This window comes from Pelodiscus sinensis, chromosome 17 (genome assembly GCF_052426305.1).
Source record: "Pelodiscus sinensis isolate ZL-2025 chromosome 17, ASM5242630v1, whole genome shotgun sequence".
Lineage (NCBI taxonomy): Eukaryota > Metazoa > Chordata > Testudines > Trionychidae > Pelodiscus > Pelodiscus sinensis.
Genome location: NC_143068.1, coordinates 32,396,896 through 32,415,304, shown reverse-complemented (window position 1 = coordinate 32,415,304; position 18,409 = coordinate 32,396,896). Strand labels below are relative to the sequence as shown.

Genomic DNA, 18,409 nt, shown 5'->3' with positions numbered 1-18,409 from the left:
TTTGTCATGTTAACCTCTAACTAAATAGTGAGACATCACTGGAACACCGCCTCCAGGAAAATAAGAGGAAGAACAATTCAGGCTGAAGGGATCATAAGGTGTGTTGGTGCGTGGTTTATATGTGTAGTTACAAAATCAAAAGGGGGAAAAAATTCCATGGAAGATTCCCCAAGGTAGAGTGTGACACTGCGCGGCTTTGTAAATATCACGTTTCCTTTTCTCCTCTAGGGAGGAAGTGAAAAAACGTACCACTAGTTTCCCGTTCTCCAGCTTAGAGCTGTACTATGGGCTTCTGCCCCTTTGCCTCCTCTGCTCTACTTCTCTTGCTCTTTGATGCAAAATAGAAATGTGTGGGGGCGTGGGTGGGAGGACATTAGGGCAAGATATCAGCTTGGTAGGAAACAGCACCTATAGCGTGGAGTAACTACGCTTCTGCTCCTTCCACTGTGCTAGCAAAAGGAGGACAGAAGCACTTGTAGGTAAAGTGTGGTGCAAGAGGGAGCAGCAGGCTCTGGAGCACGTTCGCTGCTGGGGAGGGCACAGAAGCTGTAAACATACCAACAGGGCTTGGCTGGATTGCGGAGGGTTAAGGTAGCAGGGGTCAGAAATGCAAAGCAGTTGCGCTCTCAGATTTTGGCTGGAATTAGATATGGGGAAGTGGTTCTTACAGGACTCGAGTCAGGACATTCTGCCTTAACCCCTCGCCACACACTTGCCATGCAGGAACAATGTGCACCCAGCAGAGATTAGCCAAGGAACCCTTATGTGGAAAGGGCTCCTAGGCTGCAGGGTGGAGGAGAGATCTCTCCTTTTGGGACGGCTGGGGATCAGTCAGATTATCATGCTTTCCCCGTGTACCCTGGACCTATAGTTTCTGAGTAGGCTACATCACTACAGCATTTACATGTTGGCTTTCTCTCCTTCTGTTGGACTCCAGCCCAAAGCTCAGTTACGGGAAAGCCAAGGCAAATCCGTGCTTTACCATTACCTTTGAAAACCCTCGTGATCAGTCGCAGCTCTTGTATAGGGGGAATGCATTGCTGTGGTGAGTCTGAGAATGATCAGTGTCTGCTCCTGTGACTTTCAGCCTTAGGAGCAGCTGGCCAGATCTTTGTGGGGAAAGGGGTGGACTGTGGTGGAAACTTACTAAGTGACACTGACTCTGCAGTTTTCAAGCTTTTTTTTTCTCATGACCCAGTTGAAGAAAATTGCTGATGCCACAACCCAACATCATGTGAGTGGAGTGTGGGCTTTGGGGTGGGGCTGAGGAGGGGACCTTTGTGGTGTAGAAGGGGGCTCTAATTTTGGCTGGGGCAGGAGGGGCTTACCTCAAGCAGCTCCTGGTCAGTGGTGCAGTGGTGATGGGGGCAGAGGCTAAGGCAGTTTCCTGTCTCTCCTGGCCCTACAGCCCATGCTACACCCAGAAGCAGCCAGCACTAGGTTCCCAGCCAATGGGAGTGCGCGGAATCCTGCACACTCCCCCGTTCTTTCCACCTCCCCACCCGCACCTAGGAGCTGGGTCTGCTGCTGGCAGCTTCTGGGGACCAGTGCAGTCTGCGGTGCCAGGACAGGCAGGGAGCTGCCTTAGCCCCCCCGCCCCCCCCCCCACTGCTCACCTGATCCCCCCAGTGCTGTTTGCGATCTGTTGTTTGAAAACCACTGGGCGGGGGAGTGTCCGGGTAGGTTTTCTCCGTATGATTCATCCTCTTCCCCCAGTAACGACCATTCCAGTGGTCTTAATGGCCTATGATGTCATGCAGGGCTCTTATGACATTGAGGAATGGGGCCTCTTGGGGAGCATCAGAGTCATAGTTCACTCCTGGTGATGCATGCAACCAATAAGTGACAAAACCATTCCCTGACTGGGAAGTTATTGAACATTTACAGCTAGGGAAGAGAACGTATGAAGGGGGAATTTCCCTGCCTTCCCCCTGCTCAATCAGGCCCTAGTGTGTCCGGGTGAAAAGGTGTACTAGTCAAACAAGAGAGTGCAGATAGCGCTTGTGCAAAATGGGAGATGTGATTTGTTTCCTGGACAAATATTCCAGGCGAAAACACACGTGAAAACTGGTTTGAGTCCAGTGCAGTATACATCACGCCGGGCCTGGGCCCTAGCTAATTATCAACGGGTGACCATTCCCATCCATGCCCCAGTGTAAGTGGGAAGGGGGAGCCGAGCGTGCGGAGCACTTTGAGTGGCTCTTGGGTAGGGAAGGAAAGGAAGCAGAGGGGATGCTAGCTTCTTGCTGAATGTCCCTGAGAACTGCCTGTGCTCGGTGCTGGCCAGTTTGGACCCCTTCCTGCTCTGGAGAGAGTTTGCCATGGACATTTTCTGGTAGCTGGACAGGCTCCCATCCAAGAGAATTCCCGAGTTTCTGAAGTGCCTAATGATTCTGGAGACTTGGCTTGGGGAATGGGGGAGGGGGCAGCTTCCCACCTCTGAGAGGGGCCTGAGCTCCCCCACCCTCGTGGGCAGGTCCTTACAGCCCCAAGCCCAGAAGTGGGGGCTGGCGGAACGGGGGAGGGGGACACCCCTTCTGTAGCTGCCTTGTGCACGGGGTGTTTCCAGGAGGAGCCCAAGCGGCGCCGATTAATTACACAGGTGGCTGCCTTAGGCACCCGTTCACCCTGTGCTGCGGGGGGTCTGCACCTCTGCTGGGTGGGGAGTGGCCCTGTCCCCTCCTGCCTCCCCCGCCGCGGGCGTTAAGCCACCTGGCCGGGGCGGTCCAGCGGCTTCCCCGGGTAATAAAGCCGCGTTTGTCCGCCAGCCGGCCCTGCGCTTTGCGCCCTGGCGCAGCGCGCAGGTCCCGGGGGGCAGCAACCGAGCACCAGCTGCATCCCGCTGCTCTGCCCGCTGGGGGCTGGCCAACCCGGCACGACAGGGAACGGGCTGGCTCCTCGCAGGCGGCTGCATGGCTGGCTCCCGGCCGGAGAGGAACCTGTTGCCAGCGGCTGATGATGCAGATGATTCAGAACTCGCGGCTCTTACGCAACCGGGGATTCCGGGGCCAGGCTTGGCCGCCGTCTCCTTATAAAGTGGCCGGGGATGGGGCCAGGAAAGCAGAAGAGCCAGGGCAGCAGCTGTGAGCATCAGCGCTCAGCCCGGTAAGGAGGGGAAAGGCAGCAGCCGGCTCCCGCTGGCGGGGGGGGGAGAGAGAGAGAGTGTGGGGGGGGGGGGATGCAGGGAGTGTGCAGAACAGATGGAATGTAGCTGTGGATTCCTGCGTGTGTGACAACTGGCTTCTTTTTCGCAGGATTTATTAATTTCATTATGGGGTGGGGTTTGGTTTTAGCTCAATTTCCATGTGGCTGTCCAGAAATCACAGGTCCTCTTTCTCCGTCTCTTCTCCCCCCTCCCCCCCGTTTCTCTTTGTGAAGCTATCCGTCTCTTTCCCCCCCCCCCCCGTTTCTCTTTGTGAAGTTGCCCCCCATGAGCACGTGTTATCCGTTGCAGTAGCACATCTCTGTAGGGCCTATGCTCTTTGTCACCTTCCTTAGCACAGGTAATGGCCCTATTAAAGTGTCCTATTAAAGCACACTAGGGAGACTAATGCACACCAACAGGGTGGGCAGGAACTCCTTATGTGCAACACATGAGTGTGCTTTAGAAATCAGCCCTTCCCCTGCTCTGGGAAGACTAGCCCTTAGATACCCTTAGATAATCATTTCCAGGGCTTTTCTGGTGTTTATTGGCTACACACAGTTTCATTTATTTTTGTAGTGGGATGTATGTATGGAAAGCTAGGTTTGTTTCATAGTTTTGTATGCTTGTGTAATTAGGACTGATTTTTCCAAGTGTCGTATATGATCATGTGTATATGTAAACTCTGTGGCTGTGTCTAGACTGGCAAGATTTTCGCAAAAAACTTGCCAGCTGTCTACACTGGCCGCTTGAATTTCCGCAAGAACACTGACGATCTCATGTAAGAAATCAGTGCTTCTTGCAGAAATGCTATGCTGCTCCCGTTTGGGTAAAAGTCCTTTTGCACAAAAGGGCCAGTGTAGACAGCTGAGATTTGTTTTGCGCAAAAAAGCCCCGATCGCAAAAATGGCAATCAGGGCTTTTTTGCGCAAAAGCGCTTCTAGATTGGCACGGATGCTTTTCCACAAAAAGTGCTTTTGCGGAAAAGCATCCGTGGCCGTCTAAACGCTCTTTTCCGCAAATGCTTTTAACGGAAAACTTTTCCATTAAAAGCATTTGCAGAAAATCATGCCAGTCTAGACATAGCCTGTGTGTCTAAAATTTTACCCTGTTTAATAATGTATTTCATCAATCTGATCAGCAAAGGTACTAATCACTTCCAACTCCCATTTTAGAGCCTCTGAAAAACCAGTTTGCTACATCTATACCTTTTCCTTTAAAGTGTCATTTTTATTCCATACATTGTAAGAGCTTTAATATGGAATTACAGACTTTATAAACCGATAGCTTTCAGCTGATCAGACTACTGGCGTGGCATGTTGTTCTGGGGGTTTTTGGTGGACATTTTTAAGTCTGCATCTTAGAATTACTGCATTGTGCTTCTCAAATCTTCAGCTAGACTCTGGATTAAAAACCCCTATAATTGCTCTGTCATTTTTCCTGAAGGCTCAGGGCCAATATTTAAACTGCTTTAGCTCAGCTGTTTAAAATACTAAATGAAATCCACTCATACGTTGAGGCTTACCAAATTCATGGTTGGTTTTGGACAATTTCATGAAGATAAGATTTTTAAAATCATAAATCTCATGATTTCAGGTATTTAAAATTGAAATTTCACAGTGCTGTATTTGAAGGGATCCTGACCCAAAAAGGAGGGGTTTTTGGGGGAGGGTCACAAGGTTATTGTAGGAGGGGTTTTAGTCCCAGGCCCCACTTCCATTACCCCCCTTTCCCCAAGCTCCAATACTGCTCCAACCCCGTTGCACCCCGAAGACTCCTTCCCTCAGTTACATGAGCTGGAGGCCTGGCCGGGGCAGCAGCAGGGTCTGGTTCCCCTGCATTCACCACAGTGGTGGGAAGCAGAGCTGCCCATCCCACTAAGCTCAGCTCCTCCGAGCTCTGGTTGAGCTACTGCTCTCCTTCCCTGTGTGCCGCTGCTGGCAGGGGCTGCCTTCAGCATTGGCCAGCAGCCGCTGCTCTCCTGCCACCCGGCTCTGAAGGCAACACAGAAGTAAGGGTGGCAATACCGCGTCCTCTGTAAAATAGCTTTGTGACCCCCCTGCAGGAGGACCCCTCATTTGAAAAATGTCCTCTCCCCCCCATGAAATCGATAATACTGTAGAGTGAAAGCACACCCAAGACCAGATTTCACTGTTCGTGACACACATTTATGGCTATTAATTTGGTAGGGCTCCAGTCACGATTTTAGTCACCACCAGGTTGTGTCCTCTCTGGAGCTAAGGCACGACTTTAAATACTTTCAGCTAAAGGGTTGAGCCCCCTCACAGGCTGCCGTAGCAGACAATCTCTGAGAGTCAGGCCCAGAAAGGGACGTGTCGCATAGACGGAGCAGTGGGCGACAGTAGCGTAGAGGATAAACATTTAACCAACTGTGCAATTATACCAGTGGAAAACGGAGAGCGTCTTATTCTTTGCTCCCTCCGTTTTTCATCTTCCTGCCGGTCTTGACTTTGCCCGCTTCTAGCGCTACACATCTGCTTCGTGCTAAACGTTTTGAAGGAATATTTGACTGTTCTGATTCTTGCATCTGACTCCCTGTTGCTCTCTCTCTCTCTAATCCAGATCTTCTCAGAAAACTTGGCATCATCCTTGTCTGTTTCCTTCTCCCACCTCCTTTCATCTGTGAATCTACATGCTCCACATCTCCATCCTCGCAGGAATTAAACTTCACCTAGGTCACTGCTCCGCCAAAATCCTTATCCACGTGTCATTTCCTCATCACGGCTACTGCAACACCCACTTCTGTGTGCGCGTCGTGTCCTTAGGGGCCCATAATGAGCAAATGCCCCTTGACTCCAGGAACTGGAGCCAGATAGTCTAAGACAGTTCAACATTGCCTGCTTTGGGGCTGCTTTACCCGCCTCTGCCTGTCTTCTCTCAGCCACGCTTCTCATCTACTCTAGGAACCACGTTCTGTGTGGACCGAGGTGACTTGCCTCCAAGCTGTTGAACTGCTTCCTTTCCTTAAAACCCCATCTGTACGACACCATGGCGCCGTGTACCTGATGCTACAATCATTTATAACATTCTTGTGTTCCAGACCATCCTGTGAATGTTGGAATTGGGCCTCTGCTTGGGATCTCTGCTTATTCAGGCTGGATCATTTAACATCATTTAAAAGCTGAGAGTGAGAGAGCTCAGCTTCGGGGGAGCAGCTGTAATGCTTGTTCTTCTTGGGTTTCTTCAGCAACACTTTTGGACACACCAGGCTCCAAACAATGCATCACTCCTGCATAGTGATATTGACAGCATCCAGGATCAGAGCTGCCCACTAATATGCTCTTTCTTGTGTCTCTCTCTCTCTGAAATCAACAGAGCTGGCGCTTTGGCCAAGAATAGCATCACTGCTTCCCAGGAGAAGAGAAGCAGCCCAGGGATCATTCTAAGTCCCAATCCAAGCATCTGGAGACATCTCCAAATATCATGAATTCTAATATTAACAACACCCTCAGCGCTGTACTGTCCAGCCGCACACAGAATATGAGACATTCATCCCAGGTAATGTGCTATTTGGCTGGATGTTGGTCTACTGCATTTTTAACAGGAAGGGGCTTTCCGTTGCACTCCAGATCTTTAGTGAAAGCCCCTCCCTTGTTTCTCAAAAGGGTTTTAAATTTGTATGGAAGCAGTAGTGTCTTTTCCTTTCATAGAAAACTTCCCTCCTCCCCCTACCCCCATTCCAGGGCCTTCAGTCCTCAGTCAGAACTTCATGTTCTAAATTGTAATTTTATCCCATCTCAACTTCCAACTCATCTCTTGATCTCTTAGAGCTGGCCAGCCACTAGCAGATGTCTGGAAGTGAGTGAAATCACTCTGCGCCTCTTTTAGGCATCTGTCTCTGAGTGTCTTTTGTTTTCTGCTTTTCATGGGGTTCCCATCTGGTAAAATTCCCTTCATTGCTGCAAGCCGAGAAAAACCTGCCATCCCAGAGTAGTTCTGTTAACTTCAACCATCGCACTTCTGTATTGGGCACCATACGGGCTACATCCTCCTCCCCCCCCCCGCAACGGAAGTCAATGGCAAACTCCCCTTCAGACTAGGGTGGGGCACCGCGGAGGGCTGTGGAGAATATGTACTTGTTCAGGAATCTCAGTTTGAACAGGCCTTTGTCTGCATTGTGCTGTGCAAGGCACACCATGGGCAGGCCCTGCCCCCAAGGGCTGAGAGCCAGCAGGAACAAGAGGGGTCATGCTGGGAAGCCCAGAGGGAGGAGGAATGAAGGGGGGCTTTAAAGTTGGTTGCAATCACTTCATGTGGGCATGGCGAGAAGAGGCCTTACGGAGGTGCTTGGCGTGAACAGCAGTGGTGGGTCAGGATGGGTAGCACAAGGGGGCAGCATAGAAAAGACAGTGGGAGGAGATGGCTGTGGCCGATAACACGGTGATCCATGGTGGTTTCCCCTGGCCCTAGTGATGATTCTGGTACCCAGCGGCTGTAATTGTGATGCCCTTTCTGCAAGAACGCAAGTGAAAGGCTGATCGGTCTTTGCCTCTTTTCCCCCTAGTGGATGGTTGCTGCCATTGTGCTTTTCCTGGCGGTGCCCAGCTCCAGCACCACACCCACCTACCCTTGGAAAGACCCCATTACACACGACAAACTGCTGTGTCATCAGTGTCCACCTGGCACCTTTGTGGCCCAGCACTGCACCCGAGACAAGCCCACCGTGTGTGCCCGGTGCCCAGATCTGCATTACACGCAGTACTGGAACTACCTGGAGAAGTGCCGGTACTGCAATGTCATCTGTGGAGAGCTGCAGGTCGAGCTCCACCAGTGCAACTCCACCCACAACCGGGTGTGCCAGTGCCGGGAGGGCTATTACTCGGATTCCGAGTTCTGCATTGAGCACGCCAAGTGCCCTGCCGGGTTTGGCGTCGTGCAGCCAGGTGGGTATTGCAGCTGGGGGGCTGAGGCGAAAGTCTGTTGTCGTCCTGGCAGAATCCAGGAGGTACCTGTTAGATCGTAGTAGTGGGTAACGTGACAGTCCACGTGTGTATTCTCACCGTAGATAGGTGCACCACTGCCCTCTGCTGGTTGGTATGCCAGACCCACTCCAGGGCATGAGAGAATGTCGCCCTCTAGTGGTGATGTCCTTGGAAAGAGCAACATCCTTCTACTGTGGCCCGAGTATAAATATTTCAATGATTCTTGCTAATTTGGCCTCTTGTGGGCACCAAGGGCCAGGCACAGCCGAAGGGAGGAGTCAAAGGGAACATTTGCGCCGGGGCCTGCTGATTTAAAAGAGTCTCCCGACTGCCACTGCTACTACTGCAGCAGCAGCGGAAGCCCCACCCCTTCTGGGAGAGTGGAGCTGGGCTCCTCTCACACTTTGCCCCGGGACCAGAGGGGCTGTCAGCTCCCCAGCCCATGGCTGAAGGCAATAAGGCAGCTAGGCCAGGAAGGTTCATTGTGAGGACCAGAAGTGTTTCTGTCCCGGGACGGCACCGAGAAATGAACTCAGCGATGGGGCTACTTTCTGGAATCCTTATTTGGGGATTTTGGAAGCCCATAATAAAGCTATGAAAGGGTCAAATGAAAATAAGACTGAACATCCACTGCAAAAAAGGCAGTCCCGTAACACAGAGCGTTGAAAGCTGACTCGGAAGCAGCGTTCTCTGGATGATCCATGGATTAATGAAGGCTCGTCAGGATTTTGTATCTTTTAGTTCTAATCTTGCCCCCATTCCTGTGGTATTTGTGCTCTTTCCAAAATGACAACACATACACAAAGATGTACCTCTCCCTCTATCTCTCCCTCTCCCTCCCTTCCTCAGTCATCAAGGACTGGCCTCTTGAGTTTGGTTTGAAGCTGAGGTTTTATGGTAAGCAGGCTCAGTCTTGCCATGGATTTTGCCTCATATTTTGAAAACACTGAGGTCTGGCCATGTTGCCCTGCCAGTCTCCATGGCAGCATTCCAGATAGTGGTGTAAAATCCTGATTCATCAGCTAAGCAGGCTCCCAGCCCCGGGGCTGCGGCTACCAGAAAACTCCCAGTCTTACTGGGGCAGCCCATTGCCTGCAACAGGTCATGATCTGGGGGCTGCTCCCGGGCACCCATTAACCAGCACCCAGTAAGCATCACCCGGTCAGGTTAACCGGTTCCCCGTTCACGTCCCTAATTCCAGATTCACCGGGAAAGCCCTGTCTTCTGTGCACAGAGTCTCCAGTGTGAGTTGATGGCTTGTTCCCATGGAAAGTGGCTATTGTGACAGCCATGATGGGACAGGGTGAACTAGATGCCCAAATCACTTAGGCCAGACCCAGGGAGGTTGAATTTGACCAAGTACACAGATGACGGTGATTAGGGCCACATGTGTGGGATGGGGAGCCAGTGAAGAGAGGGACACAGTGGGGCCCCGGACTCTCTGCAGCGGTGCTAGGTTCCTGCATTCTGCACCAGCGGTGCCGTTTTTAAGGTCAGTGGCTTCATACCAAGCGCTCTGCCTTCCGACCTGGGCAATATGGCAACAAAGTGCAGCTGTCCTGAGCGCGAGGCGCAGACAGGTTTCTCCCTCTAGCCGGAAAGGGCATTTTTCATGTTTGCGGCTACTAGGGTGTCCGGAAATCGATTGCGTCCAGACGGGGCGATGGGGTGACTTTAGAGGTGGCAGGCTCTTCAAAGAGCTCTGTGGCATGCGGGCTGCGTGCCCCAGAGCAGTGACCCTTGAGGGCAGCCACTCGCCTGTTAGTGTCCTGCAGGGCTCCTTGGCTCCCGTAAAGACAATCCACTCCAGCCCGTGTGGAATTCTTGGCATGCTGGCTCCTTCCTTACTATTGAGTTTGCTGCCACGTTTGTTTCTGATCCTGGCCGTGTAAATCCGTGTTCTGAATCCAGCTGGGTGGGGTGCCGGCCTGGGGCTGTCTCGCAGCCAGATCCTGAGTTTGGTGACGGCGTCTCCTCCTTGACGGATGGGGATTTGGCAATGGTCCCGTGAATGCTGTGTGCACAGGGCCTAATCTCTCTCTGACAGCTGCGTGTCTCCCTCTGCCCCGAAGGAACTCAGAGCACTGCCAGGTGCAGACTCTGGGCTGGATTTCCCCATGGCTGTCACCCTGAGCAGTGGGTGCCAGACGTCCGGTAGTGACGGGTGCTCGCTTGACACGGGTGCAAATGACCCCATAGGCACAGGACAGTGGCGAATCGGGCCCCCTTTTTTCACCGTCCTACCCAACACGGTGAGCGTGCGCTCCGGGTATCTCGCTGCTCAGACTCTTTCTGTGCCCCACTTGCAGGTACTCCCCATCGGAACACAAGGTGCGAGATGTGCCCCCCTGGGTTCTTCTCCTCCAGCTCCAGCACAGAGCCGTGCCGGGCCCACCAGAGCTGCTCGCAGCAGGGGAAAGAGACGAACGTGGAGGGAAACCAATTCCACGACGCCCTGTGCACCACCTGCAAGATGTTCAAGGGGAACAGCACCCAGGAGCCAGGTGAGGAGCGAGTCCCCTCGGGACGGCCTAGCATTAGCTGCCGTGTGGGGCGGGGTATTCTGTGTCTGCCTGGGCAGGGAGACACTACAGTCCTGTTGCTGCCGGGGCTGGAGTGAAGCTTTCCAGGGTTGCTTGTTCTACTCGGACGCGCGGGGTTAGTGCCAGTGAAACTTAAACAGCCCAAGATTGGTTTTAATTCAACTCCAAAAAGGACCAGCGAATTCCCTCCCGCTTCAAGGGAGGCTGAGCTAAGATCGTCTTCCCAGGCAGGGCCCCCGGGGCAGCCTTGGCTAGCAAGTGGGCTACGTGAGTGGCCTCCTTCATCTCAGTGGCCGCGAGACCGTCGTAACCAAGACACTCCCCTGGGATCGGGTGGTTTTGCTCGGTGCGCTGGCATCCCCAGAATGTGCAGGGCGGGCCCATGGAATTGTGGCCGCGCTGGGTTTGGCTGCAGAGGGCACACGTCAGCGTGGTGTGCAACCAACCCACACCTCCCTTCACGGGCCCTGGCTTTTGACGTGCGTGTCATGTTAGCGCTACCGGTAAAGAAAAAACCATGCAGACCGAAACCAGCCGAGTTTGGCAACCGTGCGCATGGGCAACAGTAAACGAAACGTCTCGTGGGCCACGCGTAGATCCCCGATGAGCCACACGTTGCCCGCTGCTGCTCCCCGGCCACTGCCCCACCAATTCCTGGTGCCCTGAACTTGGACCTATCCCACTGTTCTGCCCTCCCGACCTCTCTGTCTAGCTATCAGGAAGCTCTCCCTCTGGGCACCTTTTGTGTCGGCTGATCTCCCCTTCTGCATTAATCAGGGCTTGAGGTATGTCAGATCAGCCTGTTACCACAGTCTGAACCAGCAGTGAGGCCAGGGTGCTGCTGTCTCTGGCCCTGTCACTCTAGCGGCCCAAAACACACAGCTCTGAGTCATGAAGGAAACTAAAAGTAGGCAAGGCCTGGCCGCAGGTGCAGCAGCGGTGTGCCGCAGCCCGGGCCACTTGGGCCGCCTTTCCCGACGGCAGCCGCCACGGTCTATTTTTAACTTGTTTTAATTTTGGTTTCGCTTCTAGCTAGTGAGTCTTTTTCCCGCTGAGCCTTTGTTCTCAGACTGTCCTCTACATGAGTAGGGCAGCTTCTCAAAGCTGCTGCCCTGGCCCAAATGCACCATGTGGGAGTGAAGACAATGGATTTGCCCCGCATCGGAATGAATCTGTCTACTTAGCGTCCACGGGGCTGTATAGGTGTCTGGCCTTTCTGACTTCCACAAACAATAGCTTCCCTTTGCCCATTGTGCAGCAGAAGGGATGCTTCCGCCAGCAAACCTGGCATGGGAACATAAGAACGGCCAAACTGGGTCAAACCATAGGTCAGTCTAGCCCATTGACTCAATTATGGCCAATGTCAGGTGCCCCAGAGGGAGTGAACAGAACAGGGAAATCATCAAGCGATCCCTCCTCTGTTACCCATTCCCAGCCCCTGACAAACAGAGACTTAGGGACACCATTCCTGCCCATCCTGGCCAATAAGTATTGATGGACCTAACCTCCAGGAATGTACCTAATTCTCTTTTGAACCCTGTTAAAGTCCTGGCCTTTACAACCTCCTCTAGCGAGGAGTTCCACAGGTTGACTATGCGCTGCGTGATGAAAAACTTCCTTTTGTTTGTTTTAAATCTGCTACCTCTTCATTTCATTTGGTGACCCCGTCATTCTTGCGTTGTGGGGGAAGGAATCTCTTGGTTTCCATCCCCTCAGAGCCGGGGGTCCCTGCTCAATATTCTTCTTTCCTCATTAAGAATTTGCTGCAACCACATTTCAATAAATGCCAGGCAGAACTACTGGCAATTCTCTAATCGGAGTCATGACTCCCTCCCCCTTCCTTGTCAGTCACTTCCCAACCATGTGCCACCTGAGATGTTCGTCAGAAAAGAAGCGACCTTCTCAGTCATTGGCACGTGCTCTTCTCTCGATAAATGTCAGCAAAAGGCTCTGAACCCTGCCCCTGGGTTATTTATAGACACACACTCATCTCTTGAGCAAGGGCGTGTGCTTGCAGAGGGAGACTCTTATGAATGGAGTGATATTTTTAACTCCCAGTTGTAAAAGCATTGGCAGGGTAGCATGTGTGTGTATGTTTCTATGTACGTAGGCGCAGCTCCACGCCCAAACAGCCGCAGTGCAGCGCAAATACCAACTCCGTAGACAGGGTGACGTGCTTTGTTAGTGGAAAGTGATATGGCTGCTGAAGTCAGTGGAATTCCTCCAGCTGACGCCATCAGATAAAGGGGCCCAACCCATCCCTCCTGGGGTTTAGGTTTTGCTCCACGGAACGTTTGAACTGAGCCAAGCCAAATCCCCAGGTCTGAGGAGCGCTACTTTTTGGGAGTGTGTGGATTCTGATCTCGTAGGGTACGTCTAGACTACATGCCTCTTTCGAAAGCAATCATCTAGACAGCCACAACTTTTTCGAAAAAGTGAGCCACTTTTTCAAAAGAGAGCAACACCCAGGCCATCTTGGATGCTCTCTTTTGAAAAACCCCTGTTTGCGGTCAAGAACACCTTTTTTTGAAAGAGCTCTTTTGAAAAGAGACGTTCTTCCTCGTAAAATGAGGTTTACCGCTGTCAAAAACCGCAGCATTCTTTTGATTTAATGTCAAAAGAACATGGCGGCAGTCTAGATGCAGGTGCAGTTTTTCGAAAAAAGGCCACTGTTTTCAGAAAAAACCCTGTAGTCTAGACAGCCTTAGGTCCATCTCTGTTGGGAGGTTCTGGGCTGCAGTATGGCTATAGGGCCAAATTGACTCTGGTGCCACGCCACTGAAATCCGTGCATTTGCACTAGACACATGTGGCCCTGTAGGCTAAAACCCGAGACTAAAACCCTGATTTTAAGAGGAATAAGGGATCTTTCGGAAAAGGCTTTATTTTCCGAAAGATCCCCATCTAGACTGGCGCTTTTTACCGGCAAAGCCCTGAGCCAGAAAAAAGCAGCAGCCATGTTTATGCAAATGAAGCAGGGAAGATTTAAATCCCTGCTTCATTTGCAATTGCGCTGTGTCTAATTTGCATCCCTTTTACGGAAAAGGGGTGCAAATCTAGACACAGCCAATAGGTAATCCCCACAGGATCCTCCCCTGTCACCCATCTCCAGAGAAACAGAGGCTAGGGACACCATTCCGACTCAGCCTAGCTAACAGCCATCGATGGACCTAAGCTCCATCTATCTAACTCTTTTTTGAACCCTGTAAAGAGGCAATGGGCTTAAATTGCAGCAAGGGAGGTTTAGGTTGGACATTAGGAAAAACTTCCTGTCAGGCTGGTTAAACACTGGGATAAATTGCCTAGGTGGGTTGTGGAATCTCCATCTCTGGAGATATCTAAGGGCCAGTTAGACACCTGTCTGGGATGATCTAGAGCAGCTTGGTCCTGCCGTGAGGGCAGGGGACTGGACTCGATGATTCTCGAGGTCCCTTCCAGTTCTGGTGTTCTGTGATTCTATGATTTTCTGGATTCTAATCTCTGGAGCTCACACTCTCAGTATTCACCTAGGAGGTATTTCTGTCTGGGTCCTTTACCCAAACTCTTCCTTTGAACAAGGCAAGTTCCTTTGCCTTAACCCAAGAGAGCTGAGTGTAGAACTGATTTTTGGTTTGCTGGCTGAACTGAAAAATAATTTTTAAAAAATGATTTGTTTTGAACCAAAACTGGGATCTGTTCATTTTTCCTCCTCCTAAAACAAAAACTTGGAAAAAACATTGTTTTGCGTTGAACAAAATGGTGCAACTCTTGCAGAATATTTTTTGGGAGGGTGCATTGTTGTGTGTTGGGTCTATTTTACTTTCCTTTTTTAAAACAAATCATCTAGATCCCAAAATAAAATGTTTTGCAAGGAGAAGTGGAGCACTTTCGACTTTCTAACATTTTGTTTTCCATTTTTATTTGGCTGACACACTTCTTCCAAATCATCCCAAATTCGTGAAGCATTTCAAGTGCCCCAAAATTCCATTTGCCAGAGACCTGAGTATGTAGCACTGTGTAGTGCTTTATCAGAAAAGAAACCAAACGTTTTCTCCCATCTACTCATAACTGACTAATCCAGCATCCCCGCCCCTCCCCTCCCACCTCAGGCAATCAATTGTCTCTCCTCAGCTGGTTTGATTTACAGTGAGCAAACAAGTCTTCAAAAGTGAGGTGCTTTTGTGTAGGAGGGGGCTGATGGTCACATGCTCAGTCGATGCATGGGTGCCTCTGATTTGTGTGAGTGCATGGGAATTATGTCAGCTTCCATGGCCGCACAGATCTCTCTAGCTGTGTGCACACCTGGGCATTGTCATGCATCCCTCTGGCAGCACAGGCACAAAGGTGGGCCCAAGATGTGTACATAGCCAAGGTCTGAAATTCACGCTCTCCGTGTGGTAAGGCTTTTGCAAGAATCGGTGGGACAAAAGCCTGGGTGAAAGCCGTGGGATGAGACCAGCAGGGGCAAGATGGGACAGACGTCTGGGTCAACTTGATTTGAAAAGTATTCCCGAAAGCGCTTGGGCGGTGCTGCTGGGTCTGGCAGCAGGTTGGCTGCCCTTCTGGGGCTCAGCTGCTGACCACCTGTCAGGAACCTCTCCAGCCGCACGAGGATTGGCCTCCTCGTTCTGATCCCCAGAGGGCAGTGGGGTTGGCTCGTTCATGTCCCCGCGCACCAAGCCTCACGCTGGTTTGCTCCTCCCCACTAGGAAACGCGGACTGTAACCAAGCCGTGATCGACTTTGTGGTGTACCAGAACATCCCAGTGAAAAAGCTGAAGCGCCTGCAGCAAATCTTTGAGCGGCGCTCCAAGGAGCACCAACACAAGGACTCCCAGGCCGCCCTGCAGGAGAAGTTCCACACGTACCTCACCCACCTGAAGAAGGATCACTTGGAGCTGGTCAAAGTGCTGCTGAACGCGCTGCGGGTGGCCAAGCTGCACTCGGTAGAAGAGAAGGTGCGGAGACGCTTCTCCTTGCCACTAGAGAATTAACAGACCTGGGGGAGTTTGGAGTGAGTGAGGTTGGTTGGTTTGTTGCTGGTCAGGCTTGTTTAATTTATTAACTTTTCACCCACTAACTTGAGGTTCACCTTGGAGAGGACGGACGGGGGGGCAGCGATTAAGATGCAGTCTCTGATTCGTTCCGGAGCCTCTCCGTTCTGGCAGCTGGCCATTGTCTCTGTGTCTGTCTGTCTGTCCTGGCCATGGGTGACGTCTGTAGTGCAGTCTGTGCCGGGGCTAGCGGAACTTCCCTTCAAGTGGAGCTGGATGAGAACTGAGAGAAACTCGCACTTTGAACATAAACCTTCCAGCCTCTGGAGTGGAGGGTAGATGCTGTTCCTGCTTTCTCAGAATTGTCCGATTCCCAGGAGCGCACTCCATGCCCCTTGACAGCACAAGGATCCCCGTGGCCCTTTCTCAGGCCTCTGAGCAGTTTAATTTGACCCTGTTTTAAAAACGATTTGTAAATATTTCCATTGGAAACCTGCCTTTCACCTTCCAACGCTAAGTTACTTTCCAAGAGGGGTTTATCCCGGAGCTGCGTTGGCTCTAGGAGGCCCCTGAGGTCACTGGGTTACAGCCTCTTGTACACGTATTTCTACAGTGCCTTGTTTTGTATTGGTTTGATACACAGAAACGGAAAAATGGCCTTTGCCTCTTCTCTCGTTCTCTTCCTCTGGCTCCGCCTTTGCATCCCCCCCTCGTGCGCGCACACGTCCTCGGATTGCACTAGTCCATGTCTGCACGCGGGTGCGCCGCTTCCAGCCACTGAGGCAAGCCCCCAGCACGAAGGCGGGCAAGTTACAGCCCATGGGCTGGATCTGGACCGCCCTGTCCTGCAGCCTGGCAGGACCTTCGGGCAGGCTCCCTGCCGGCCACGCCCCCGCACGCTGCTCAAAGCAGCTGGCTGTGGGGGTCACGCGCCCCCACCCCACCCCCAGCACAATCTTGCAGCTCCCATTGGAAAGAAGCCAGAGGGAGCTGTCTGGGCCCTGCTTGCCCCCAGAGAACCCCACCCTCAAGGGGAGCGCATGGCCTGGCCGCTTTGAGCAGTGGGTGGGAATGCAGCAGGCAGGAAGCCTGCCCGAAATGCCCATCGGGCTGCTGGCAGGGAGCTGCCTGGGTAAGCTCCTCCTGGCCAGAGCCTTCACCTGGCACCCCACCCGCTCCTGCATCCCAGCCCAACCCCCCTGCACCCCAATCTGCTGCCACAGGTCACAACCCAAACCCTGGCACCCCCTCCTACATCCCTTCTCCACGTCAGAATCCTATACCCCCTCCAAGACCCTGCGCCCCTTCTCACACCCCAATCCCTGGCTCCAGCTACAACCCCTTCCTTCACCCAGACTCCCTTCCAGACTCCTGCACCCCAATCCCCAGCCCTGAGCTCCCTCCTGCACCCAACCTCCAACCCAGGCCCCGCACCTCCTCCATGAAAGGAGTGCGGCCTTTGACTACTTTGCAAATTCTTGGCATGTCCCTGTCCGTCCCTCCTCCCGTCCCCCCCCCCCCCGCCCCACTGTCAGAAATTCCTGCCCACCCCTGCCCTTGCATAAGCAGGGCAGAGCTCCACCAGGACAAACCGTTTCAAGCCGTCTGCCCGAGGTTTGCACTGGTGGCTGGCACCAAGGTTAATCCTCAATGTAGATGCAGGCTGAATCCAGCAGCGCTGAACAGAGGTGCCTGACCTGATCTCTGGGTCAGAAATACAGCGTCATGACAGGTGTCACGCAGTGATCTCCCCGCCGTGTTCTCCCTAGGCCAAGGGTCACTATCCCACGCACACAGCCCTCAGCAAGCACACACGTTGCTCCGGAGCCAACAGCATTACATAATCCAAACAAGGGCTTTCCTCTGAGTCAGGGCCGGGAGGCTGTGTCGCACCGCACACATCAGCTGGGAGGAAGGCTTTCTTTGCTTTACATGCCGCAGATGTCACTGAGGGAAGTCCGGGAGGGGGGTGACTGCCCTGTGTACACTTCAGCTGATCGGCCGTGATGTCACAGAACCACTGCTTCCTCTTTGGACGACTGTAGCTATTTATAGCTGTGGTTGAATGCTTGCCAGGAACTGGCTGTGGTGTAGAGAAGGAAGGGGAGGATGGTTTTCCCTGCTCTGTGGCTGATTAAAGGACTCCGAACATTTCCACACCTGGAGCAGCCTCCCTGCTCAAGACCACGATAAATGGGTCTCCGCAAAACAGGCATTTGGGCCTTAATTCATCTGCTCTTGAATATTCCCCCCTCCCTGTCGCCGAGTGACTTAGTACAAGAAAGTCTGGCTACAAGTATGTCCTGTCGGTACAAACTGCTCGGACAGTGGAAATCCCCAAGTGAACATTCCAACTGGCAACTCAACTAGTTTCCGTGTCCTTTGGCTTGTAATGCCTGACCCCGCCCCCTTCCCAGAGCCTAGGATAAACCCGCTGCCCGTGCTATGCAAATCCCAGCATTAAGTAGCTCTTAGCCACAGCCCCCCTAGAGAATTAAGTTGCTCAGGGCTGTGCAAAGTCTATTGTACAGATCCAGCTGCCCTTCTGTGCAAGTCTGCTCCCTCCACACGACCACTCCCAGCGCCTTCTCTTGACCCCTGCACCCTTGCTGGGCTGTGGTGACCCCTGCTGTCTGGAGCAAGACCCAGCAGGGAAAGCCTCACTATGCAAAGGTAGTGCCAAACTTGATGAACCAGTGGCCAGACACCCCCCATGGAGAGGAACAAAGGGAGGTGGAATGCTGCCCTGGCTGTGGGCAGGGCTGGAAGAGGGGGAGTTAGTTCCTGGCTGGAAGGCAGGGAAGAAGGAG

General features: G+C 52.6%; 1 protein-coding gene across 3 annotated transcripts; it reads left to right on the top strand.

Annotated features, from left to right (window-relative positions):
* Positions 1–2,792: 2,792 nt before the first annotated feature.
* Positions 2,793–16,255, top strand: TNFRSF6B (TNF receptor superfamily member 6b). 3 transcript variants are annotated; one of them, XM_075900952.2, is made up of 6 exons: positions 2,796–3,105; positions 5,726–5,838; positions 6,479–6,661; positions 7,668–8,046; positions 10,395–10,589; positions 15,316–16,255. In XM_075900952.2, exons 3-6 carry the CDS (start codon positions 6,587–6,589, stop codon positions 15,597–15,599), a joined length of 933 nt encoding a protein of 310 aa, XP_075757067.2. In that variant the 5' UTR covers positions 2,796–3,105; positions 5,726–5,838; positions 6,479–6,586; the 3' UTR covers positions 15,600–16,255. The 3 variants fall into 3 exon arrangements, with proteins under 3 accessions (XP_075757068.1, XP_075757067.2, XP_075757066.2); XM_075900951.2 differs by lacking the exon at positions 5,726–5,838; XM_075900953.2 differs by lacking the exons at positions 5,726–5,838; positions 6,479–6,661 and having other exon boundaries at positions 2,793–3,105.
* The last annotated feature ends 2,154 nt before the right edge of the window (positions 16,256–18,409 follow it).

Excerpts from the sequence above, each read along its gene's own strand:
- TNFRSF6B (XM_075900951.2), top strand. The coding sequence starts at position 6,587 with ATGAATTCTAATATTAACAACACCCTCAGCGCTGTACTGTCCAGCCGC. Across the intron at positions 8,047-10,394 it reads GTTTGGCGTCGTGCAGCCAG|GTACTCCCCATCGGAACACA; the intron begins GTGGGTATTGCA and ends CCCCACTTGCAG. Across the intron at positions 10,590-15,315 it reads GAACAGCACCCAGGAGCCAG|GAAACGCGGACTGTAACCAA; the intron begins GTGAGGAGCGAG and ends CCTCCCCACTAG.